General features: G+C 36.2%; 1 protein-coding gene across 1 annotated transcript; it reads right to left on the reverse strand.

The window, feature by feature from the left end:
• Positions 1-498: 498 nt before the first annotated feature.
• LOC149298467 (sodium-dependent noradrenaline transporter-like) lies at positions 499-27,297 on the reverse strand. Its single transcript, XM_089487291.1, has 14 exons — positions 26,985-27,297; positions 20,097-20,228; positions 16,702-16,939; positions 14,899-15,037; positions 14,106-14,240; positions 13,087-13,190; positions 9,997-10,121; positions 9,719-9,831; positions 8,620-8,748; positions 7,168-7,267; positions 5,638-5,738; positions 3,325-3,492; positions 1,630-1,701; positions 499-522 (listed from the first exon to the last, which is right to left on the reverse strand). The coding sequence occupies exons 1-14, from the start codon at positions 27,295-27,297 to the stop codon at positions 499-501; spliced, it is 1,893 nt and encodes a 630-aa protein (XP_089343417.1).

Raw genomic sequence — 27,297 nt, forward strand, 5'->3', positions numbered from 1 at the left:
TGAAGAATGGTAGTAATGAATAAAATAATGTATCAAAATAGGTAGGTACAACCAAATGATGTCATTTAAGGTATTCCGGCAAGACACTGAATGCTATTAATATATTGTTTTCAAATTAAATAAGTGGAAGTTTGTCATCTACAAAAAGTAAAGCATTATATTTCTAAAGCCCCTTAAATTAGGATTGCAGAAAAATGCCATAGAGTGCAGTTCGCTAACCGTTAGCAAATGTGGAAACATTTCTGGAATACTTTTTTATTTTGCATGTCTTGTTTAAGAACCGCCAAGTAAAACTGGAATGTCGTTTAAGTTTAGAACTATGTCAGGAGTATTTGTTGAGAGCAATTATTAAAATATTGCATTAAAAAAAAAACAAAAAAAAAACAAAAAACTTATAGGTGGTGTAACTGTTTGTTTATGTATGTAAAGAGTTATTGATAACATGGAATGTTTTCTGCATCTGATTTTGTTTCTTGATCAACTTTATTTGAGAAGAGGTTATATTGCCAACCAATGCTGAAGCTGTGAATAAAAAAAAAATATGATTAGATTTAATAAGGAGAAATACAACATCTAACATACAGTACCGTATTTGCGCGATTATAAGACTACCCTGATTATAAGACGACCCCCCAAAATCTGAATATTAACTTAGGAAAAAAAGAAAAAGCCTGAATATAAGACGACCCTAAAGGAAAAAAGTTTTACCAGTAAATGTTAATTCATGCAAACTATTTTTTTTAAATAAAAGCTATGATTGAGAAAAATATTTTTTTTGTTTTTATTTCCTTGTATTTTCCAACCTGTCCCCCAGTTACGCACATCTGCCCCCAGGCTTGCCACTCCAATATGGCACTGTGGCCCATGATATGCCTTTTAACCCTCTATATGCCACTGTGCCCCATGGTATGCCTTTTGACCCCCTATGTGCCACTCTGCCTCCAGAAATGCCTTATACCCCTATATCCCATTCTGGCATTTAGGGGGTTAAAAGGCATATTATGGGGCAGAGTGGCATATAGGGAGGTATAAGGCATTTCAGGAGGCAGAGTGCTCTATTAAATGCCCCCTTAACGCCACTCTGCCATGGTGCGGGGGATCTGGATCTTAGTCTCATAATCAGACCTCTATTTGAGGTCTGATTAGAAGACGACCCCGATTAGAAGACGAGGGGTATTTTTCAGAGCATTTGCTCTGAACAAAAACCTCGTCTTATAATTGAGCAAATACGGTATTTATAGATAGATATATAAATATTGTAATTAAGACCTTGATGTATGTTACACTTACATGGTTTGAGAACCAGTTTCAATGTCTAAGTCACCATAGAAATTACCTGTGGATAACTAATCTGGTCTTTTTTTGTGTACAAATGGCTAACAGTACAAGTTGTTTTATGTGTTAAACAGCAATCAGTTAACCACGGAACTGATGCAAGGGGAATGCCACCCATCTGTTGCAAGCAGCCAGGGCCAGTCATTGGTAACAACACTCCATACCATACTTTTGTAAGTCAGATTGTTAAACACATCTTGTGTCCTGTTTACCTTTTGTACAGCGCTGCACAATATGATAGCACTTCATAAATCAATAATTATAATTAATATTACATTTTAAAATACATCTGACCTTGAATTGCCGAATGTCTCCTTGGGCGACAAGGTCATGTTCATTTTCTGGGGTAATACAATATGCAAGTCTCTATGGATGCAAAAAGTTTACAAATTATAAAGGCTTATGACAAAAGATCACGGTTAAACTAGCAGCAACATCTACCTCAATGTACTATATAATCAAATCATTTTACTGCCAAAAAAAACTTATGCTATGTTAAAAAAGGCCATAATGTGCCAGAAATGATTTGCATCCCAAGTACATCCTTGGTGTTAACATTTTACTATAGAGCAAATTTTGCCTCACATTATAATGTTAAAGTTCCGGCTAACTACAATTACTGAGCAACACTTCTGTCACAATGTTAGCAATCAAACGGCTATCGTGCTAAGTCAGCCAGCAATCTGGCTAATAGCAATCACACTCCTATCATGCTAAGTCGGCCAGTACATGCTGGAATCTGGGTATGCCTGGGCATGATAGGAGTGTGATTGCTGTTAATAGTAATATTGATGATTTTTATTGTCTGATTTTGGTGTGTTACTTTTAATATAAGTGTTTTTGGTTTTGGTCCATAATTTACATTTCAGTGCATCCCTACTATATACTAAGCCAGACACTGAAGTGGTAGGCCTACACCACATCAATGTTTGGCTTAGTATATAGTGATAGGTGTTATGCTGCATTATTGTCAATGTATGGCTCAATGTATACACAGAAACAAAGGTTGGGATACAGCACTCAATTGTGAGATGGTGCACGAGCCAGGGTACCACCAAATCCTTCAATAAATCCAAAATAAAGAAGCAGAGGCTCAGCACTCAAATGGTAAGGTGAGTATTTCACACAGGCAACATTTTGACACAGACCTTTATGTTTCTAAGGCTTGAGAGAGACCTGTGTGTCGAAACGTTGCCTGTGTCAAATAAACTCACCTTAGCATTTGAGTGCTGAGCCTCTGCGTCTTTATTTTGGCTCAATGTATAGTTATAGGGATTATGCTTTACCACCGTCAATGTTTGCCTTGGTATATAGTGATATGCATTATCCTGTACCACTGTCAATGTCTGCCTCAGTATATAATAACAGTAATCCTATACCACCGTCAATGTTTTCCTCAGTATATAATGATAGCAGTTATGCTGCACCACCATCAATGTCTGCCTCAGTATATAGTGATAGATGTTATGCTGTACCCCCGTCAATGTCTGCTTCAGTATATAATGATAACAGTTATGTTGTACATCCATCAATGTTTGCCTAATGATAGAAGCTACACAGTTTTAAATCACGTGTGTGTGTGGGGGGGGGGGGGGATGGGTGCCACATACAGGAGCCGCCCCAGGTGCCAAATACTCTAGGTACGCCCCTGTGGTGATCTGATCATTTTATGAGAATTCTTATTGTTCCAGTTTAATGCTTTGATTATTGTTATTGATCATTTAAATATTTGGATATTTTTGTTCTAGAAGTAAATTCAGATTATTGTAAGAGACTATAACTTTAAATTGATACATGTAAATAATTACGTTCATGATTTAGGATTTGACATCATGTAACACAAAAACAGGTCCAGGTGGGTTTTGCCATAAAAAAAAACAAACAAAAACACAAACTGAAAAATCTTACGTTTGTAGTGTTTTATGCGAGTCTTCTGACTTAAAATGACAGCTCTGCTAAGCTTTGTTGCTTAATGTACACAACATTTACCTTTTTGAAAGACCCTTTTACAGTGAGAAACTTGTAAATGATGTAGATGGGCACCAGTAGCATGGATGAAAGCGCAACGGCCCATCCTGTCCTATTGGCCCACGGTGGAAATTTGTATTCATCATAGGTCAGAGGCTTGTAGGTCACAATGCTGACAATCACTATGAACTGAGAGAAAAATACCAAGTCACTACTTATACATACTTGGAGTTGTTAAACAAAATATGCATTGATAAGCGTATGTACTGCTATGCAATAAAATGTTCAGCAAGATGAAAGTTGGTCCTGCATTATTCCTCAGAACATGGCACAGAGTTAACCACATAATGCACAGCTGTAACAGCCAGGGATGGTCTGGATCAGAAGCCAAGAACAAGCCAGTTACAATAGCACACCAGAACAAAGCAGGGTAGGAATTGGAGAAGTCAGGATAACTGTGAGACAAAGCCAAAATCAGAACTTGGAGCAACACAAAAGAGCCCCAAGAGCCCCAAGAGCCCCAAGAGCCCCAAGAGCCCCAAGAGCCCCAAGAGCCCCAAGAGCCCCAAGAGCCCCAAGAGCCCCAAGAGCCCCCAGACAGGCAGTGAATGGACAGCTAAGGAGCCCTCAAATAGCCCCCAGGCAGATAACCCCACCTCCAGCTAATTGCATAAATACACAGAGAAATGGCAGGCTATCTTAGGAGTAGCATGTGTGTGGATCCTGTCTGGCAGCGGCAGCTATGGTTGTAACAGCCACAGGTAAGTTGTTAGCTGTTACAATGGCTAACTGAGCCCATTGCCAGGTTGAGTCAATCAATTATAAAAACGTGAGATGCTATGTCTGTAAACCAAAGTTTAATGAATGACCCCCTTTTATATTGGTGACAGTTACTATTACAAAAAGTATGTAATGTGTACCCATTACACTTTTCTATTGAATGATGTGCAGGAATTACCAAAACAAAATCTGTAATTAGCCAAGTTCATAGACTGAAGCCCATGGAACAGTGCAGCTTAGGTGGAGTGGGCCTTGACAGAGCTAGGTGGTGTACATAAGGAGTTATTTCATTTAACTGGTTCAAATTTGTTATGGGTGTGGTTACTATAAAGGTATATATGTGGCAACCATTTTGTAAATGGTTGCTTAACTGCTTTTCCAAATCCTGGTTGTCCCACCCTCCCTTTACTAGTGGGTTGTGGGGGTGACTACCCTGTTTTGTCACAGCGGTGGGGATAGTTGGGGATTGTTTAGTACGGTGGATTTTGTGGTTTGGTTTACTTGGTTCACGTTAGCTTGTTAGGTTTCGAGCTGGCCTGTGGCTCAGAACCTGGGGTGGTGTAGGGGTGTCTCTGTATGCCCCTGCATTGGCTGTTTGGTTAAATTGGTGGTGTAGGGGTGTCTCGGTATGCCCCTACATAGTTATAATTTGGTTTAACGGTCTGGTAGGGGTGTCTTGGTATGCCCCTACTGTGGTCAATGTGTTTATGTGGAGGCACCTGGTACGTGTTGGTACCATTGTTATACGGTTAATGTATTTATTATGGGGGATCATTGTTAATAAAAGGGAAATCCGTTTGTTTTAACCGTGGTGGTCTGTTTTGGCAATGACCTTTAAATGTTGTAAATTTTAATAAAGCTGTGGAAATTATATTTGGACCTAATAAAGTGTGTGCGTCATTATTGGGTATAGGTACGGTCATCCTGGGCACAAACTGAACTATGCGTTTATAAATACATATTTTTTGAAGAATGCAAGGGGTTAAACATGAGATTCTTAGTACATTCTGTAACATTTAGCTTTGGGGCTACTGTGTCTTTTTGTGCAGGTTTACATGTCATAGGTTACCCGTCCATAAGTGAAACAGAAGTACTAAAATACCAGGGCTGCTAAATTGAACCAGGCAGGTGACCGGATTTCTAGAGGGGCAAGAGACATCTGATGTTAGAGTGAACATGCCACAAGCACATTTCCGTTACAAGCTTCTAAGCGTTATAGAAATGTTTTAACCAACTCCTTGCGAGGAGCTTTTATAGAAAGCCACCTGAAAGCAAGAAACTGAGTCTGGGTATCCATTTCAAACCCTACCATCCGCAAGCAGTCTAACTATTTTCCATCCAACTCATGCATTATGAGTGCAAATAGGGAACATCTGTGTTGTCTGGTGTTCTGTATATTATACTATGAATGCAAGTAGATCACAATTTGCATTATGTTGCAATAGAATGTGTATTTGGGATGAGAATAAAATAGGAAGCCTACAACAGTGTTTCAGAAGGTACATTGAATCTACCAAATTACACTCTACGTTGATTCCCTTTTTTAATACCGACCAGAAGGAAAGCAGGACTGACAAATTTCCAGCACAGTCGCCAGTAGAGGCCGGGTCTGAAACCCAACATCTTGTTAATGTCTTCGCTGAACCTGTCCACACCTGGGGGAAAACCAAAGAACACAGGCACGTCACGCACCATTGTAACAAGTTCCATAACAAGCTGATTTATAAGTGGACCATATGTAAGCGTTATCTCTATAATTCAATGGACTGTATGAGAAATTAATTTTTATTTTAAAAATTAACCTTATGCACTTAACACAGTACTAAGCAACTGTTTTCAGTGCAGGGCTGGCCCTATACCTAATAGCGCCCCAATGCCAATGTAGTCATAGACCTCTTGGGCTCAATCTCCCCATGCATTGCAGAAGTCTGTTCTACCTTTACACCTTGGGACCTTTTGAACTAGCGCCCTCTCCCTAGTCCGGATGTGCCAGGCAACACATGCATTGCATATTTTAATCTGCAAGCACAATTACATACTACAATGTAAAGGAATGATGGAATAGGGGAACTGGCAGAACATTTTTAAAGCAAAACAGCAGTTACAGGAAAATAAAAAAACCTCAGATTGGTTACTATGTCCCATTACAATATTTAGTGCATTTTTAATTACACTCTTCGCTTTGGATATGTTGGGTTATGATATCATTTTCTCAAGCTAGCAGACACTTTCAATATATACATATGGCCACTACATTTTGTTCTGGTTAGAACATTGCGTTTTTTTTCTTATTTGAGGAATATATGGCAAAGTCTGATAAAGGTACATGTTAATCTCAGCTATCTCATATAATCAAAATGCCACATGTGCCCAAAGGATAGGGTATAACCTTTCTCCTGCTGACATGATAGTGTCCATTCTAAACAATGCCACATTTAATCAGATACTGTATAGCCTGCAGCCACCTTGAACCATAATCTCAAAGCAAATGATGGCATATCTGCAACAATAGGCAAGAAAGAAACAATGACATTTTGTATATTAAAACAAACATCCCATGAATGGTTACAAGGAATTAAAAATATCAAGTTCTTAAGAAAAACAGTTTCCTTTTACAGACCTAATTTTTGGGAAACTTCAGCAAATTCATGATATAACTGATTTTTGTTTTTGATTACTTTAATTCTTTCTCATAGATGTGTAATTGTGTGAGCATAAATGTCTAGGTGCCTGAGCATGGATGTGAAGAGTGTAAGCGAGTGTGTGCGTGTGCATGTGTGTTGGTGTGAGTGTGTAGGTCTGTGCAGTGTAGTGTAAGAGAACAAATGTATTCATCATGATGGATGTGAGCATTGTCTTGGGGTGTGTATGACAGCATTTCATCCTTGCACCCAGGCATCACAATGTCTTGGGCCAGCCCTGACCTTTTCAATAGAAACCATATACGTTATACTGACAAAATATATATGTGGGCTAGTGCAAATACCAATTCAAGATATTTAATGGGGTATAGGTACCATAAAATCTATTGCATAACACTGATTATTCCACTCATACCCTTATGTCAAGGAACCCAATACTTACCATAAAACCACGACACCCCTATGGCCTCTATAAGAACAGCAAATAAAATGGATGTCCCGGCAGCAAATGTATCCAGCAGAGTGAGCACGTAGATTCCACCCTGGTGATGGACATGAAAAATAATTTAATCATTTAATTTAATATAAAGAACAGCTCGGCAGACTGTAAACTGTGGAACATTTCAAGCTGACTCGTTGAACGTTTAATTTTGGAACTATTTGGATCTCTTTTTTTTTATTCCTTGTATATTTTTAAGACTTCTTTTGAAAGATTAGAATTGTGTAGACTTACCATACTTGAATAGTATATATTTAGTCTTGAATATCATTAGAATATTTAGAGTGCACACTATGTTTAGGTAATACTATAATATTTGGACATAACTAATGGGTCCAATGATAACATATTCTGAATGCAACCATTTGGAAATATTTGTAATCATGGAGAGTTCACAAGTACATTATGCTGAACTTTTGAGCATAAAAGAGGCATCTTGCAATTACTTAAGCCATTACAATAACCATTCTGTTGAAATACTACAAATCTCTAAAACAGATAAAAGTGATAATTAAAGCTGCAGTTAGAACACATGTTTTACTAGAGGACTGTATATACAGTGTATGTAATAATTGCTTTAAAAACAATGTATATACTACCATGTCTGGACTGGCCATCTGGCAAAGTGGGCTAATGCCCAGTGGGCCAAAGGCTGGCAGTACCCCATACTTAGCTGATCTGCCCCTGGTTGGATATGCCTGGCCGCATGCGTAAGGTTCAAAATGTATTGTGTGAGCCATTGGTCGTGCTTACGTCATTGGGCAGCTGCCTATTTTAGATAGGTTATTATGTTGCAATTTATCAAATATGATGTTTACACTTTTTATTTCATTTAGATTATTATAACTAAACACAGCACTGTAAACATTATTTCTTGTATTGACAAACAGACAAGATACTGTAGTGTTCAAGGGGTGCTCAGTATGAAAAGTAAACAAAATCATTTTGCAGGGTATCTAATAGGGTAATTTTAATGTGTCACAAAAGCAGACATTGAAAGTTTGTGGTCATACAATCTGGGGAAAAATTCTTCTTAAGTGTCTTTAGGCGATTAAAGTGAAGGAGCAGCTTTATTCATATCTGTTGCGTATAAGCACTGAAAAATGGCGAGCTGAAACCATCACCCATGATGTTACATTAATCGACAGGGGGGGGGCTATAAGTGTCCCTTTGACTTCCTTGCTTATAGTAAGTATCGCAGCATAAATCTTAATGTAATTTTTCTTTGAACTGCTAAAAACTAATTAATATAGATTAATGTTCTGATGAGATTAATGGAAACTGTTTCTTTTAAACAACGCTGATAATAGTATTAACAAGACATGATGAATTTTCCAAATCAAAAGATATGTGATGTAGGATGATAATGAGGACAGTGATGTCATAATTACTCACATTGGTAATGCACAGAAGAGCCAGCGAAAATGTGATGATGCAGCACAGAAAGGTAAATAATTTTCTATGTCTTTTCAGGATACTGAAATCATCTGCAAGGCCTGTGATGACAGCTTCCATACCACCCATCTAAAACAAATGATTAAAACAAATATTTTATTACACTTTATTACTTTCAACACCAGCCTGGCTTAAAAACAATTTTTGTAAGTAAGATTTTATTTATACTTATTTATAGTTCAGTAGTCAATAATTGCTATCACCCAAGATATGTATTTACTACCATTCCGTCTTCTGCTGTTGCCTATTCTTGCATAAATGTTTTCTTACATTGTTTCTTAATCATCTTCCTTGTATTAATACATACTGCCTGTAAGTGTCTCCCACCTCCCCGAGAATCATATCCTGAATACTTACCTCCTTTACATTATTTTACTGAGAGGAGGCTTTAATAAAAGTAACCTAACACTATGGAATCAGCTGACTCTCTATAAATAAAAACTAACAAAAATGTCGATGTTGTCAAGTGGTAGATGATGGAGGCCAATCCGCTCACCAGATTCTTCAATTTTAGTAACACATTTGGCATTATTCTAAAGTTAGCTATCACACTGGTTAAATGCTTTACACACAAGGGAAATCATTTAGAAAAAATTAATTGGTAACCAAATTTTAATTTTGAAGCTCTAACTAACTTTTCGTCCTTCCTTATGCGTGATATTTATTTGTTCCTTATATCATTGCGTTCTGCTTAATATTAATATTTTATAGTCTTGGTATATTTCTTCTTGCTTTCCCCTTTATTCTACAACACTTAAAAGCTACACTACAGTGCTTCATTTACACATCATAAATAATAACACAAACTGCTAAAGGAAATAATCGATCACATGCCCAAGCCTTCGACTCAAAAGATATTTGTCTAGTACCTTGATGTATGCATACTAAAAGTATCTGCCACTGACGCCCTTCATTTTTTTGGGTAGTTTGCATTAAGGATCGATAAATCTACAGTGTGGTATTTAAGTTTTTTGCTGTACAGTCATCGTTCCTCTTATATTTTATGTTCACGTTAGCACATATATTTGTCAATACTTACAGCACTGTCAATACCCAAGGCAATTAACATGAGGAAAAAAACTACAGCCCAAAATGTTGATCCCGCGAGAGTAGAAATTGCTTCAGGGTATATAATAAAAACCAGTCCAGCTCCTGCAATGACAATGAAATGCATTTCATTTTGTTTCAGTCAAACAAATATATATTAATATAAATTATATATTATATAATAGCTTTCAATTATATTTTCAGGTATGTTTGTCTCAGATGCAGCAGCACCTCTTCAAACTTTGAGCAAGCAAGAAACCCTAAAAGTACCTTCTGTTGCAACATCCTCAATGTTTACATTGTGTTTGTGGGCCATGTAGCCGAGTATGGAGAAGATTGCAAATCCAGAAATGAAGCTGGTCACACAGTTTATGGTGCTGGTGAGAAGAGCATCTCTGAAAGGAAAGAAAGCCAAACTTTAAATTAAACATACTTTGTTGAGAAGCCATAAAAAAACACATAAATCAGACATACGAGAAGCTGGTATAGAAGAATAGAAAGCAAAATTAAGCAATAACTGGTCAGGTACCCACCAAAAATCCAATGAGACAAGTTTTTTTTTAATTTTTAAAAAATTATATTTTATATACCTTATTTTCATCAACATGTACCCTATACAACCGCAAATATAGCTAAAATTACTACCAATGTTATACAAAGTAAGAGATAAATACCACTTCACAATGTTTTTGGTACCCATGAATGCTTGTATAAGCTGATACACATTATTTTTTTCCTGTCAATCATAGTTTGAAACTTTCTCTGTGTTGTGATGCATTTCACTTAGAACTCCAGATTGACAAGATATGGAAGCTGTTTCTTAATGGTGCTTTTCTCCACCATTGACTCCAGACAAGGGTGTGTGTGAATTGCAAGATAATGAATCCAAGAGACAACTAGAGTCAAAATGTAATTGTGTTATTCTGATATATGAGCAGAAATGGACCTCAGTAACTTGGCACCCGCAATAAAGTTCAGGGTTTTTCTGAATTCTACAATGGTAATTGTGAAGCAAGAAGCACCTAATCTTAATTGTAATATACTCCATCAATCTTTTAAATTAAAAAAAACCAGAAGCAAAATCATTAAGTGTGTCAAAGTACAAAGACAAGAAGACAAATCCTTAACCTGTAACCAAAAAACAACCGGAAGGAACACAATCTCTACAATTAAAACAGTTGCCAGAGGTAAAAGAAAAACAAAATAAAAGGGAGTAGCACATGCAGGGAGAGTAGTGGCAGGAATTAGAGAAGATGAGGGACCTGACAACCTTAACTGCAATTAAACCACCCCACAAACAAAGCTACAATCTTCACTTAAAACGGTGACTTTGTCAGTTATCAAACCCATAAAGCCATCACTCACCGCCAGTATGTTTTATTGCTCATAATTAAATCTCTTGGAACCTAATCAAGGGACAGTGAGGGACCCTCAGCTCATGGGGATCTCCAGGGGCTACAAAGAATGTAAGGGGGATAGCAGATAGACTAGAAAGTTTATGCACAATTTCAAGAAGTGGCTCAATGTTGTTTCTTCACTTAATAAACCTTTAACTTTCTTATACAGGAACATTTACCCCAGTCACACTAGTAAGGGCAGATGAAGCTGTCTGCAGTCAGATGAGGAGATATCTGCAACCACAGCAATTCTTGATGCTTCAGAATGTTCCTTAATTCAACCTGTTAAATATATTTTCACCACTATAGTCGTTGGGATATACAGGAAGGTCATTATTTAAACTTATGACCGACTTGTTTTACTGAAGATCCTGAGTCACACAGTTAAAAGGTAAAGCCACATTTCAAATAGCACACCTAATTAAAAAAAAATATCATGAAACAATTTTCACATACCATAGTTGAAGCCTGTTTTCCCAATTACGGAGGAAAAAAAGAGGAAAGTAGCAAATTCTTCCCCTGTGGAAACTCCCGTCTCTCCAGCTAAATTTCCACAGTTGCTTTCTTCATATTACTGCTCAAGATGCTCACATTTTGCACCTGTTAATCCTACCATTATAGTTTCCGAAGACGCAAGGCTAAACTTGGAAGGGATATCATGTGTTGTAATGCATAACACATACACATATATATATAAAAGAGCATTATCTAGTATCCAAAAAGCCCAACGTCACACTACAAGGAGGCAAGTCCTTCACTCTCCTGAGACCTTCACACATGATACATTTTTATTGTTCCAAAAACACTCGCCTCCTGAGGCTTGACTCGACCCCGACAGATTACTAATTTATACGATGTTCATAATCCAAACCACATGTAAAAGCCTATGACTAGAAAGTAATAAAATTGACATCCATCCATATGCTCAAGAAACTGGATAATATCAAGTAATGTGAAGACAATGTGTCTGAATACTACAATACAAAATGCTCAAATCAACCACAAGACGGAGGTCAAATCTATAAACAGGAATTATTGATTAGCTTGCAGCAATGCGACTAGGTTAGTGACTACAGCTATTTTGGGGCTTCTTTGTTAGAGTCTCCTGCCCTGTGGTCCCAATGGTGGACCCATCATTGAGAGGTTTTATCAAGTTCACAAGTACCTATACCAACTGTTAAATATCTTATAGTGGTTTATAGCTGCATTCCTGGTTAGATGACATGGGTATTAGATCTATAGCAAAATTGAACTAGTTAGTAACAATACACATGTTGGTACATAAGTTGGATAGATACATTTTATAGTATACAGCCAAGAACTCTATTAAGAAAGCTGATGGTGATATGGTGGCTAGATTTGCATGTGAACTTTTTGTTATTGCATTCTGTACTTTACCTGTAATAAGACATTTTAGATAATTTGTTTCCCTTCTTATTTTTTAAGCTTAGCTGTGAAATTATTTACAAGTACACATATGTACATGTAAGCTAAATAAATGTACGTATAAACAGGGCGACACATAGAGGCATACACATTTAAACACACGTATAAGTACTAAACATACACACAAGTATCACATTCTTTACATCTACACAAATCAAACTTGCGCAAGCACTTACGTAGTATTTGCAGTGTCTGTGTGCCAGATGTGATTTCGTGCTGACATAATTACTAGGCTTTTTATTTTTTAACTGGTAGTAAATTCCTTTGCACTACTTTTACAAACATAAACTCGTCACCCAAGAGTTCTGATCTACCATTAATAGCGTTAAATTCCACCTACCTTGCTGAAACCAACCAGGGAACAGAACAGTTCTTATTCCAGAAATATCCTGCTACTTAAAATTCCTGTAACTTGAGGTTGAGACCCTGCTGTTAATTAGCTACAGGCTAAACGATGAAGACGGAGCAGGATATATATATATATATATATTCCACATCAGCATTCCAAAATTCTTACCTGTAGCAGTTGTTATCAAATTTATTATAGCTGGCGAATGCAATTAACACTCCAAATCCAGCCCCCAGAGAGTAGAATATCTGAGTTGCAGCATCGATCCAAACCTAGAGAATGAAAAGAGAAATGATCTGACTTAGTCAGTAGCAACCTACAGCTTTTCAGAAATAACCTACATGAATTGAGTGATTTTAAGTAGATATATATTGTTACACGTATTAGCATAGCATAGGCTAGTAAAAAGAATGAGGGAAGCAAACTCTCCCTTACCATATTTAAGATTACATGTTAACTGATATTTGTTGGGGTACTCCTGACAAACACGGTAAGGTCATGGCAAGTACCCTCTATATTGGAATTTAAGCTTAGAAGGAAACCATATGTATCTTCATTATAAAGGGTAGTGGTTGAGTAGAAAACCCATGCAGCAGAAGTAGTTGGATATCATAAAAGAGGCTAAGGACCAGACAACATTTTGAGGTTTTGCAAAATGCATGAAATGGCCAGAGTATATAGGGCAAATGTTCGTCATCTACAAGTCTTAACTTGACTGCCGGTACCTAATGCATGCCAGTATCAAAATGTAGGTTCTGAAAGTTGTACTTTTGGGTGTCACATTGGTAGTAGGATGCTCAGAATGTAATCTGCTCCCAACTGAGCTACCTAGAGGAACAAGTGAGGCAGATAGGGATTTCAGGGACTTTAATTAGTCCCAGTTTGGTTAGGGGACATTGGGAAGCCCATGTCCATCACTTGGATCTCCCATCACAGTAACCTAACATAACATTTTATGTTGAATGAACTTGACTTACTAACCCACCAGTAGCTGGACATTTTGTGAATGGCAGATGAAACAGAAGGGGAAGGAGGAAAATGTAGTGAGTGGTGGTCTTAGGCTTCTTTTCTGTGTTTCAGAATTTTGGAACACATGTTCTTTATGGAAAAAAATACTAGCCCAAGTTATAAAACAGGATAATCACTCCTTCCTCCCGTTTTTGAAAAATAATGCGTTGTATACTCACAGTTGCTTCCTTTAATCTTTTGAAGTCTATGTGTAGGTATGCACTTATACCTTTGGAAGATCCAGGCAAGGTAACACCACGGATAAGAAGGACAAATAAAACAACATATGGGAGTGTAGCAGTTATCCACACAACCTAAAATCAGAATATTGAAAAGGTGATGTCATGAGCAACAGTCAAATAAAAATGTCAAGACTCCCTCTCAAGTTAACAGATTGGATCTGCTCATAAAGTTTACAGCTTCCATCGCTGAAACATATTTAAAGAGGTGATAAGTTAGAGATGTTCCTGCCTGAACAGAAACACATTTCAAATTTGTGTATTTGCCTATGATCTAAACTCGCTAGCTGTAAATATTACTCGGTATACACATGGATTATATAGATATAAAAAAAACATCAAATCAAGTGTGAAACGTAACGATTAATAAGCATGGTAAAGTTCTTAAAATTGTCTTAATTCTACAACAAAACCTACTAACTAATGATTAACTAAACTTCCACAGAAATCTACATAATCGAAGATGATGAGTATTAATATTATTGAAAATACTTATTTGTCCAAATAACCAAATTTTCACTCCATGTAGCATTTAAGGATTTATTGACCAGCATGCATCCTACCTCAAGCACCCATACATATAGTTACATTTATATTAATTATGAATACTAGCTGAATAATTGTGAATAAGGTTTATACCCCAGGCTATAATGTCGCATGCAGCCTTCTACAACTTACTTCACCCGGCCTTAGAGAAGCTTCAGCAAGTGTCTCTGTTAGAGTAAAATCTCACCTTTCCTGAGGTTTTCACCCCTTTCCAAAGGCTGAAGAACAAAACAATGAGTACGACAAAAAGGCATATTATGAGTTGCCACCTTGGGAGCCCTAGGTCATGAATTCCATCACTTTCATGCAGGTGTAGCACCCCACGCCTATGGTAGAAGTCATACAATATTTATATGGTTAAACATTATCCATAGGCAACGATTCAAAAATAATAGAATGAGAAAAAAAAATAGACTCCATAATGGAGTGTTAGATTAAATCGCGGTGCCATATGAAATTCAAATGCAAAACCAACATATGCAAAATATGTGTTGCTAAAATTGCTGACTTTTTTAGGAGACTTTCAAATAAAACAAAAAATATTTGTGGTTTGTTTCCACTGCCTACAATACATATACCAAATTCCCTTACAATTTGTACTTTAACACCAATGGCTTTTATTATCTTAAACTCAAAACAGGCCTGAAATACAGATCTATGCAACTTCTCACGTAGCATTTGTAAGATCCGGCATACGTGTTTGCCCTCAAGCCTCAAACCACAGGGCTGAAAAAGAACTAACAAGGTCGGAAAGTTCCTTGAAGTGGAATACTGACCATTTTTGCAGCATCATATTTGCTGGGTTTTTTAAGTATCCATTCTGTAGGTTCTGATGACTAAATAATCAACAGGTGTAGAGATTTTGTTAGAAGCATTGTTAGGTTCTGTTTTTTCCTTTTGCCTTTTTCAATGGCATTTCAGGAAATTTGGCCATCGCATTATTAATGCTTTGGCGCCGTGCTATAGACAAGGGTCCCTTTGGCTGATTAAGCTATGTACTCTATGTAAAATGTATAACAAACAAAGCCCATTTATTTATTGTTTTACAAGCATATGGGGCAAATATATGCAAATGTCCCCTTCAGCACAGAGGACATAAATAAAGCGTTAACAGACCTTAACACACAAATGCTGCAACCAAGAGGTTTACTAATACTCAGCAATCACCTCCTTAGACACTATGGACGTCTTCCAATAAAGGTTGGGCTGCTTCCAATAGCCAAGTACCAAGTTATTGGTTCCAAAAGTAAGGCTTTCAAACATTCCAGAATGGTTATCCCATCTCTTCCACAATCCAGCTTTGCCTGGCATTGTAGTCACCTTGAGATGTTGATAGGTAAGTGGAATTGCCAGGTTACAGTGCAATCGTTGATGCCTACCATACGCTCAATGTTTCTGGTTTACAAAGTGGGGATCCAGGCTGTCTTTTTAGGATGCTTGGGTACTTCATCTGCCATTTGTGTGTTCAAATGTGGATTAAAACTGCACTTGGAGGGCCATGTTAAAACAAAGCCATCTTGAAGCATCCTATGCAACAATAGGGGACACAGACCTGCAGATATTGTGTGGTATTCAGCCTGCCTTGGAGATGCTACAGTTAGAAGGTAGCGTTGCAATGCACACTGTAGTTTTTATGCTTTTGGGACCCCAGATGGCTCAATATAAAAACATATGCCCAATTTTGTGTATCAAACCCATTTGAAGACCTCAATGTGCCAACACTGCACATAACATACGCTGCTGACTCCCATCATTACAGAATAGAATGATAAAAAGTAGGCAAACTGAGAATACGCTATCACTGTTATAATGGTTTCGGTTTGATGAAAAACATACTTGGGAGATGATCATTTCAATCAAAACAAACAGATTTGTAAAATTCTAATCTCCCATACCGTCAGAGATGTCAGTAGAAACAATAAATGTTCTAATGTAATTTAATCAAGTAATCAAGGAAGTTAGAGAGAAAATATAGAGCTGGGAAACTTACTCATAAAATTCAGCAGCTGGTGTAATTTTGTATTTGGAATACTTGGTTCCATTACTGTGTACGGAAACGTTGAGCAGCTTCGGGTCGGTACAGTTCACGCTATTCCATTCATTTCCACATTTTGTCCAGGGAAGATCAGAGGTGAATGAGGATACCAGATAATAGAGTGACCAAGCAATTATCACATTGTAATAGAATCCCACATACAGGGCTATTAATATGACCGTGTAGCCAACCCCTAGATAACAAAAAAAGAAATATTATATAGGAGAAAAACTACAAAAAAAGGCCAAAAATCCCACAAAACATTAAACATCTTGATTACTACAGTTTAAATACAGATACAAATTATAGAAAATTTAAATCTTACATTTTGCTTTAAGTGATTGCCAGTTTTTGTTTATTAAGTCTAGGATAAAAGCATTGTTTAACGTTAAGATAAACTTTTACCTTATTCCTGAAATGTAATCAAAATCCAGAAACTTCTACCCTACCAGTCACACGTTTGTGAAATGGTGCACTTAAAATACATCCAACTTGGCAACAAGACATGAACACTGAATGTGCTTTCTTGCAGAGGAACTAATAAAAACATCTTCACAACCTCCAGTATTTTAAGGAGATTTTTAGTCTTCCTGAACAGTGTTGGTATTCTTTTTACTGAAGGAATTTCAAATAATTGCTCATTTTGATACCTGAAGTTCTAGTAAAACAGCAGTCAGATGTAGTTATTAAAGCTTTGAGTAGATAGCCAAACATCAACTGATGTCTAGTCTAGCATGTTCTGCAAAGCATTGTTGACACATGCTCAGAAGACACCAATGTCAGCGCTAGGATCATGGCATAAAGGCACAACACATACTAATGGGAGAGAAGGTTATAGATTACTATGCATCCATGGACAAAGTGTGATAATGGTCAATGTGGTCTACTTCCCAGAAGAAAAGATTGTTGAGATTAGGCTGCTGGAGGATAGGAACAGAGAGAAAAGTGTCCAGCCTGCTTCTGCTTTTTGGGGACTTCAGTCATAGCAATTTATGCTGTAGTAGCATATGAAGTGTGGTACTGATTAAGTCACTTGGTTATTGTTGCCAATTTAGTAGATTGCATAAGTTTTGACGTTGAAATAATTTCATGAAGATGCTTAATAACAGAGTTGACAAATTCCAGTCAGGCCTTTGGAGTAGACAAAGATGTTGCCAAGATACACAATAACAAGGGGAAAAGCAAGTCCAGAAAAACATGGCAAATACGTGCAAAATAATAATCATGCTTGAGGACTATGTGTATCCCGAAAACGTGCGGCAACAGAAGCTGAATATGTTTATTGAATACTGGGTTGTTCACACCTACAAGCTAAGTTTAGAAGACTGTGCGTCTATCCACAAACGCAGCAATGGCACATGGGGCAAAATATCTTGATCCAGGGAAAATCGGAAAACTCTTGAAAATGAAAAATTTTAAATAGCGTTGCTTCTGGAGAAACAAGGAAGAATATTTTGCCATGACTCCATAAATTCTACTGTTCCTGTCTAATTCTTGTGTGTTGCTTCACCAACTTAATACCGATTCCAAGCAGATCAGTAGAGAGAGAAAACATAATGGAGTTTGTGATACCAAAAACTGCTAAAAGAAAATGCAACACACGTGGTTGGCTTAACAAAACAAAAAATTCCAATTAAGTTTTCATAAATATACTGACATTCCATAAATGATATTGTTCGACTTGAACTAGAAAAGAGATGGTTCTTTCGGAAAAAAATAAAAGTAAAAGTTCTTTTCATTTTTTTTTTACATGAAAACATGGCCTCCAAGAAATGATACAGGGGTAAATTTGGATTGGAAAATAATAATTTGAACACTTAAAAATGAAAGATGTATCCATTGGTTCTAGACAGATTGTGAAGTATAGGCACTGGAAGTTTAGGAAATTTATTTATTTAGTTCAAAATAAAGTAGATCACATGGTCTTAACAGGTGTGCGAAACTAAGAAAATATAGTTAATTATGTTTATTTCAAGGTTTGGTGCTCAGATAAATTACACCAAGATGTAGTTAAGGAAGAACAAAATGTTCAAGCAATTAAAAGAATCTTAAAAAATACACATTCCATAAGTAGTCAAAACCACCTGCAAAAAACATGCTCAAAGGTTAACAAAGGTCCAACATTATACCCCACGTATGGAATACAGAAGGAAAAACAGAGTTAATTAGAAGATTAACTTCAACATGTTATTCAAGTGACATTAAGTAGCAAGCTCAATTTTGCCCCATTTTCCTGATTTAGCCATTAGTCCAATGGAGAAAAAAGACACAAATCAGTTTTACAGAGACATACAAAAGAAATCCACTATGAAGATTTAAGGCTTAATCTCACAAAAGCTAGAAGTGGGTATTTTAAATGAGTTAGATTGGATGTATCTACCTTGCTTTTAAAACTGCTTTCCAGTTTATCGTAATATCTCTTTCTACCTACACAAAACCCTCACTTGTGGACCATACCTTACCTCCATTAACAGCCACATAAACCATAGTAACCCTCAATCCTTAGTCCTCCTCCTTCTATCTACATCTCATTGACAATACATTCCTGCATCCTTTCCTTTTTCTTCATGCACCTTTCTGATCATTTTTAAAGTATTCTGATAGATTCTTTTGGTTCATTGTTCAATTTTGGTATGACTCTATCAAGAAAAAAATACTGGAAAAAAACCTATCCTGATATCCTGATGTTTTCTACCAGTTTAGCTGGTTTGTGTTAGATTTTGTAAACAAGGTTCTTTCAGATTCTAGATCATACCTGCCATAATACGTACTACCTGTTGTTGAACATATGAAAGGTGTCTCTCAGCCTTCAAACCTGACCAACAACATTTAAGAACAGATTTCACTCAACATTTGCACGTCCATTAACTCACTGGCAAGGGAGAGCTAGCAACATTAAGCTTGGGAGGCAAGACCAACTTGATGGGTCCATAAATGCCCAAAACCCATTGCAGAGTCAACAACCTCACTGTATAATCCAAACCCATCCAACACATATCATCCTCAAGATGGAAAACCTCCATAAAGTATGAATTCACAAATCATCCAAAATATATCTTATACCGATATGATATTTAAATAATAACAAATAGATGACATATTTAATATTAAAATGACAAGCAAATACCTTTTGCTCTTATAAACATGTTAAGGAGCATTTGTTTTTGTAGAAGATTTATTTGTTGGTTATGTTCAGCAACGACTTTACAAAGTAATTGTCTTATTGTAGCCCATCTATTCAACTCTATACAATAACGTAAGTGATTAGGTCTGCGCTTTATAGATCAAATAATCTGCTCAAGATAATTTCCTGCTCAATCTTTAAAGAGAGCTGGAGTTTAATCACTTACCTTTGAAAACTGGACAAATCTTCCAAACTGTGGCTGCACCTTGTCTGTTGTATTGTCCAAGGGCTAATTCCATATAGAAAAGAGGCATTCCAGCAATGATTAGGAAGAATGTGTACGGGATTAGAAAAGCACCTTAAAAACATAAATGGTAGAAAATTCCACATCAGATATAGCATTCAATGAACATTCTTCATGTATTTATTAAAAGATGGCAATAAACCCAAACACCACTTGTCAAGCCACTCTAACCAGGGGGAACGAGATTGTATTTAGAGGTTGTATTGTATACATATGCAGGCACAGATTAGGATATAATTAAAAATAAATAAGTAGATGGATTTAGAAAGTAATATTATTTGGTATAAATCCTTGATAAGACCTCAGCTTGGAATGTAGCTAAATTTTGGGCGGAGGTTTGTAAGAAAGATTTGCTGAATTTCAAAGAGCAAAGGCAGGATCTTCCAATTTGGTTTGGTTTAAGCTGAAAAAACATGCCTACAAGGGTAGAGGAACATCATTTATGTGTATAACCAAGTCCCTACTTACATATGTCTGAGGATCTTTTAAAAAAAACCCCGAATTTATAGAACGTAAGAGAACTCCCTGTACTGCGACCCCGTCTGTATGCATATGCTTGCTAAATAAGAAATGATGCCATTACCTACCACCTGAGTGGCCTAGTTTCAGCATATGTGGAAAGGCCGACTCTGGACGTCATGCATCCTTTAAGGTTACAGGAAAGTAACGTTCATGATGAGCGTAGAAAAGGATTTCTACAGTAAAGGCAATGGAAATCTGAAATGCAATCGCAAATTAAATGTCTTCTCAGAAAGCTATCTAAATTAGGCTTTAGGATTAGAACAATTAAAGGAAAATTAACTAGAAATGATTTAAATCTTAATTTTTTTGTTTTGGATCAGCAACTTGACCTGTCTCTCTTCAGGCCTATAGTTCTGTATATTTTAACGTTAAAAGGTTGACTTCCTGCTTCGTCGATACTCTGAATGCTGCCAATTTACATTATTTTAATCACAAATGTTTGAAATCTATAATGCAAGCAGTGCTTAGAGGAAATCCATGTGTAATGATACAAGTTACACACAATTATAAATTGTCTTCACACCTTGACCAGTGTTTGAGGGTTTAATACATAAAGTAACATAGATTAATTCCCATCTATTATGTCTTCTAGTAGCGGGCTCCTTTCTTTTCGTAGCAAGCATATGAATAGAGGAAGGAGATGCTATAGCCGTAATTCTCCTAGGGTGCTAGAAACCCTACAGACCCCGATTTTAGCTTAAATAGACCTCCTGAAAGATCAAGGTGCATATACCCTTTAATATATAAAAATGAAAAAAATATCATTAACACACCTTCGTTGGTGCTTATGTCAAACATACAAACACATTTGTAAATACTTTGCTTGTAAGTAGGATCCTAATACACAAAATGGCTGTGGACCAATCATGGAGAAAACATCTAAGTGATCCCCTCTCAAGTCACACCGTATCAGTTCGGCACTCACAAACCCATGCAGCGAGGCCAGATTAGAGACAAAATAAGAGTACAATGACAGAAATCACCCACAACGACTTCACTCCCACAGACTCATCTTTAGTAGCAAGGTTGTCAGAATTTTGTATCCCAACAGAATAATCATGTCTAAAGTTTGCCGGACAAAGTTAATCATGAACCCATCAAAGCATGTTGCGAGTCCTCTGCTTCCAGATGTACCCAAATCCTATATCACAGCTCTCCACACTAAATGAGGCAAAGCAATACATGTATGATATACCGACATTATGATCTCCATGCATAAGGAAAACAGTTTCCCCCAGTATGTCCTCAGATATTATTCTGTAACACTCAACAAATATGTGAACTTCGGTAGGAAATGTTCCAAAAATGATGCAGAAATGAATATGATAAACAAGTTAAAAAACACAAGAAGTATATTTTCCATACAGTGCTTTACTACAGGAAACTATTAATATCTTATGATGGCAAACAATGTAGCTGCAGTCAGATACAGAAATAAGGTAAGGAGAACAAAGCCAAACAGAGCAAGTTCACTGAAGTCAAGTTCTCCATCAAGCTAAAGGCCATGCTTAATCATATGTCTTATTTTCAAATGTATTATATCTAATTATTCAGGCAGACTTTTTTTTGATCATTGAGCAATACAGGGTGTTTTTTCTGAGACACACACATTGATAAAGTTTATGTATGTAAATAAAATAAGAGGAGCCCTATAAACGCTTCTCACTTGGGGCAGTTGTGTTTATGCATTATTAGAAATTCCTATTCGTCTTTGTGGTATGACTAATTTTACAGATTAAAATGTGATGCTTTGATTTTGTTACTAATCCTGACTTTATAAAATAATATTGTGGACATGGCACATTTTATTGTTATCCTCAATGTAGCAAATTAAATAAAACAAATCCTCTATTATAAATTTAAGTCTACTAGGGTGAATAAAATATAAAAATACATTTTAATTCGTATTTTGTTTTTCTATACCACTAATTCAAATTGAACTATTCAAATATATTTCTTTAAAAAAATAATTACTTAAGAAACTGTATCCACAATAAAAGTTACTTTTTTACATTTAACGCTAAATATTTGCAGATTTAAAAAAATATATATTTTAAAAATAAAAAAGAAGGGGTTTCATATGTACTGTAATATATAACCTTTGGATATAACTGCACATCTGAAAAAATAAATATTTAGAAAGTATTCTAGTTGCAGATGAGAAACCAAATTTACTAATCATTTACCAAATCACCAAAATAAATGATTTACGCATCTTCAATCTTAATTTATTCATTGTGCTAACAATTTAAACAGCACTTTTTACGGTACATACATTGAAAGAGTCTCCGAAAACTAGCAAACTTGTAAGAAGTGCTGTGTAAATCTTTGACATGGTATTATTATTATTAATAATAAATAACATATATACAATTATTAATAGATCCACATGTAACAATAACACATAAAACAAAAGATAAAGAATGGGAAAAAAAATACACAAAAACCTCGAAAAAAAATATATTAGTCTTAACATCAGCACTTACCTTTTATAATACATCATTTTGGCACTTTTTTTTTTACCATTTTATAACATTTCATTTTAAATGAAAAATTCCATTATTAATTGTTGCACACACACATATTTAAAATTCATAATATTCTAACCCATTTGCTATAAGCTATTGTGAAATTCTATTTAAATGCTGGTTTCTGTAATTTGATAAAACAAACTTCATTCCTCCCCCCCAAAAATAGATGTTTTGGCGTCTCACAATATACACCTCAGTTACACAAGCTTGTGACATTTAATTGTGGATTTTTTTAATTTGCTTACTTTTCATGTTTCAGGAGCTCTGCTGCAGGGAGGGTCGATAATATAGCCATAGATCAAATTCCAGATAAAAATCAATACTAATGAATAACTCAATTAGTTTTGTATACCTAAATTGTTAAATTATCCTTGTAAAATGTATTGATATGCTTGTTTAAATGTCAAGTTTCACAGTGTTACAAGGACTAAATCAATTAACGGCACTTGTGCTGCTAGACATTGGGATAAATCACATTTCAGTTACAAACTGATGTCTGCCTTTGTGAATCCAATCCGTGAAGCCAAATGTTTGATCTGGTTATTTAAATGCCTACAAGGGCTTGCTTTGTAATTTAGTAATAATGTCCTGCTTGTGGGTTGTATTTATAGCTTGTTTTGTAAAGTTATTTCACTGAATTGAGCTAATTTGCCACTTTATCATGCTAGATTCTAGAAAAATAGAATAATAATTAACATCTCTTTGGTATTAAAAAAAATATTTTCTTCATCATTTTGTTGTATTAATCAAAAGGGAAAAAAAAACCTTTTTTGGAAGGCTTTTCTAAACGATTTTATTTTTATTAGGCTATATTACAAAGTTTATACTTTTTTCCCCCCAGAAATCGATGAGTCAGTATATATTTTTTAACCATGCTATGTAACTATATGGTCTCAAACATGTGCAGCACTCCAAGTACAAATACAAATGTGGTTTACTAGACAGACTTTCATCCATTTCAAGGATTATGTGTTGGGTTTGGTTGTGTCTTGAAGCACTGGTAAGACTCCCTCTTTAAGGGTATGAATCAGGAATGGGATATGCTTAATTCATGGAAAAGGGTTGTATTTCCAAGGACAGGTCCCATAGCACAAGCTGCTTCAGAGAACGGACATAGTTGTTGCAATAGGGAGACATTCCAGATTTAGCTTTGATTCAATGCAGCCAAAAGTTACTTCTGGCACCTTATGATGTATTTGGGAGCAGGGCACTTTGACCGCATACGAGGGCTAAAGTTTGATTCCCAGTCAAGTCCTGGATGAGTCCCCAACAAGTATTGGAAGTAAACTTTCAACAGTTTGCAAAGGATGAGTTGTAGCTGGATTATAGCATCAAAGCTGGAGGCGCAAGCATGATCCCAAGGCTTTCTGGGACCTTTACATAAATAGGATATTCTCTAAGTGTAGCCCAAAAACAACTCATCTGCATATAGTAATGTCAGCAGGGCTACAATGTCAGCCTTTACTTGTCACTAGATTAATGAAGTAGAATCCACAATCATCTAGCAGATCTAAGAAGAGTCTGTGTTTTTTCAGTTCATGTGAATAAGACACTTAAGACTCAGTTTCCATGAATTACTATTCTACGTATTTCCAGCTAATTTCCTTTAGGTTTTTGATCAAGAATGTGCTAATCCAAAGTTTTTTTGTAAACTTCGGCATTCTTCACAAAATGTTCCCTGTGTATGTCATGCCTATTGAAGCATAAGTTCGGAAGAACAGGTCCTCTTCTTCGTCTGTACCGGTTTGGTTTAACATGGAACTGTAAATTGTGTTCATTTTAATGTCATTGTTAATTTCCTCTCTCCTATTTTAGCGCTTTAGAATCTGCTGGTGCTCTATAAATGTAATGTAATATAATTCAAACAAAATTAATGATGATTCCACAATAAGAGTGGAAATATAATTTCAGCAGAAACTATGTACATGTTAGATATGTAATCAATCACTTTGAAATTAACATATTACATTAATTTGCACTCAAGATAACCTTATATTCATCCAATGCCCCATCATATTAATCCATTTACCATCTGAGGGAAGGCTTGTCTACCACCATATATGTAAATAAATATACTCTAACCACATGGCTTTAGAAATCCAATAAATCAAACAGCAATGGTTTTAAAATTGTCAGAAATTTGTAATTTTTAAAAAAATAATTATTATTTCATGTTGACCTTGAATGATCTACCCATAACTGGTTCTAAATCAAGCTAGCTCATTTCTGATTATTGGCTTCTACTTAACATTGCCCACCTATAAGTCTTAGACCTAGTGTTACAGGGCAAGTGCAGCCAAGAAATTGCAACTCATCTTAAATGTTACTATTGCAAAACAAAGTTTTTTTTTGTTTTTTTTGAGGGGGTGATACCCTCTATTGCTTATCTTCCAAGTGTCCCTCTAATAGAAACAGTTGCCTTTTGGACACCAAATCCCTATACCTCTAAAACACACACACAAAAAAAAATATCTTTGTCTACTTGAAAGATTTTGGCATCTACCTTCTTTTGCCCTACACTTTGCCTAGGATACTAAGCCGAAAGGAGGCACTACCAAGCAGGCAAGTATATGCGAGAAGGGGCATTGGAAATGTGGCTTTTAAAGGGTGTAGTTAGAGCTGTGTCTGGGAGAAAAAAATGTATTTATACTTTAATGTGACTGTGATTAGTTATGTAACATCTTTTTTGTGACTTTTAGGGCTGTAGAACACCAGTAGACCCACCAAGTGTTACGGGCTACAAGGAAAAAAAGACATCAGAGGAAGACAGAAAGGATTAGGGTAAAAAAAGGGACACTTAGCGAGTATGCCCTATGACAATAGTCACCTGGGGCTGACTAGTTTAGCTAAAGCAGATCCCCACTGCTAATGCATAATGCATGAGTGCACCACCACTGACTATACAGCAACTACAGGTTACTATAGCCAGATGTAGGGCACTGAGTGGGGGTCACCTTATTTGACCTTCATTAGGAGTGTGGTAGAGAGTGTGTGTGTGTGCGCGACCATGGTCTTAATCCAGCACTATCATAAGTGAAGAGACAATTTAGGGCACAGAGCGAATTCCATAAATTTGGAGTTCATTTCCAGTTCAAAAGGACAATTGAACATGTCTCACAATACAATCACAACTCCAGCCCGCTTTTCCTACAATTTCCAAATAACACAACTCTATGTCTTCATAATTGAGTTTTCCCCCCATACATGCACACTATGAAAAACTCATATATTTCATAGCATAGCAACTCTTTTTCTCTGCACACAATTAAGTTCTTTCATCTTTGCATCACGTATTCATCCCATAAACCTCTACCATTTTGTAAATACATGTATATGTTTTCAAGGGAACAAAGATCTGCCACTGTTCTGGAGATGTCATCATAACAATTCAGCCCCCCCCAAACACATTGAAAAGCAATGTTCTTTAGGGTAGACCTTTGGACCAAAAATAAGTTAATACTGTTTGTCTTTTAACAAAACAAATCAGCATGTTATTGTTGCAATCTTAAAATTGGTCAACCAGAATTACTAAACTTGACACTTAAAGTCAATTTAAATGATATAGATCCACAATAATAATAATAAAAAAATGAAAACCCACAAACTTCTGGAAATCCCTTTATCTAACGCTGCATTTTCACTGTCAAGAGACACTAACGTATCACATTGTACACTTAGTATGAGATTACTGCAACAATTATTTCATGCTCACTGCAGGTGTTTTGACAATAGTTAGATGTATAGGGCATGGACTTACCGCCTCCATTTTTATAACAGAGATAAGGGAACCTCCAAACATTGGCAAGATCCACCGAAAATCCAATAACGGAGAGAAGAAAGTCTATTTTCTTGCCCCAGTGTTCTCTCTCATGCTCTTCCTGGACTGGGACACCATATTGGGACGATGTATCTGACACTATGATTGAGCTGTTGGTGTACTGAACTCCATTCTGTTCTTTAACTAGAATCAGTTCCACATCTTTCTTCTCAGGAGGACAATCTCCAAAAGGAACTACAGCTGACAGCTTGTGGTCAGACTGGCCTTGCTTAAACATCTTGACCTTCAACAT

The sequence above is a fragment of the Sceloporus occidentalis genome, unplaced genomic scaffold, assembly GCF_023333645.1.
Source record: "Sceloporus occidentalis isolate IW3139 unplaced genomic scaffold, rSceOcc1.0.p SCAF_32, whole genome shotgun sequence".
In the NCBI taxonomy this organism is placed as follows: domain Eukaryota; kingdom Metazoa; phylum Chordata; class Lepidosauria; order Squamata; family Phrynosomatidae; genus Sceloporus; species Sceloporus occidentalis.

Coding starts and splice junctions, on each gene's coding strand:
- LOC149298467 (XM_089487291.1), bottom strand. CDS start 27,297: ATGTTGAAGGTCAAGATGTTTAAGCAAGGCCAGTCTGACCACAAGCTG. Junction 9,832..9,996: donor TGAGGATGTTGCAACAGAAG/GTACTTTTAGGG, acceptor TTGTCATTGCAG/GAGCTGGACTGGTTTTTATT. Junction 7,268..8,619: donor CTCTTCTGTGCATTACCAAT/GTGAGTAATTAT, acceptor GTCCATCACCAG/GGTGGAATCTACGTGCTCAC.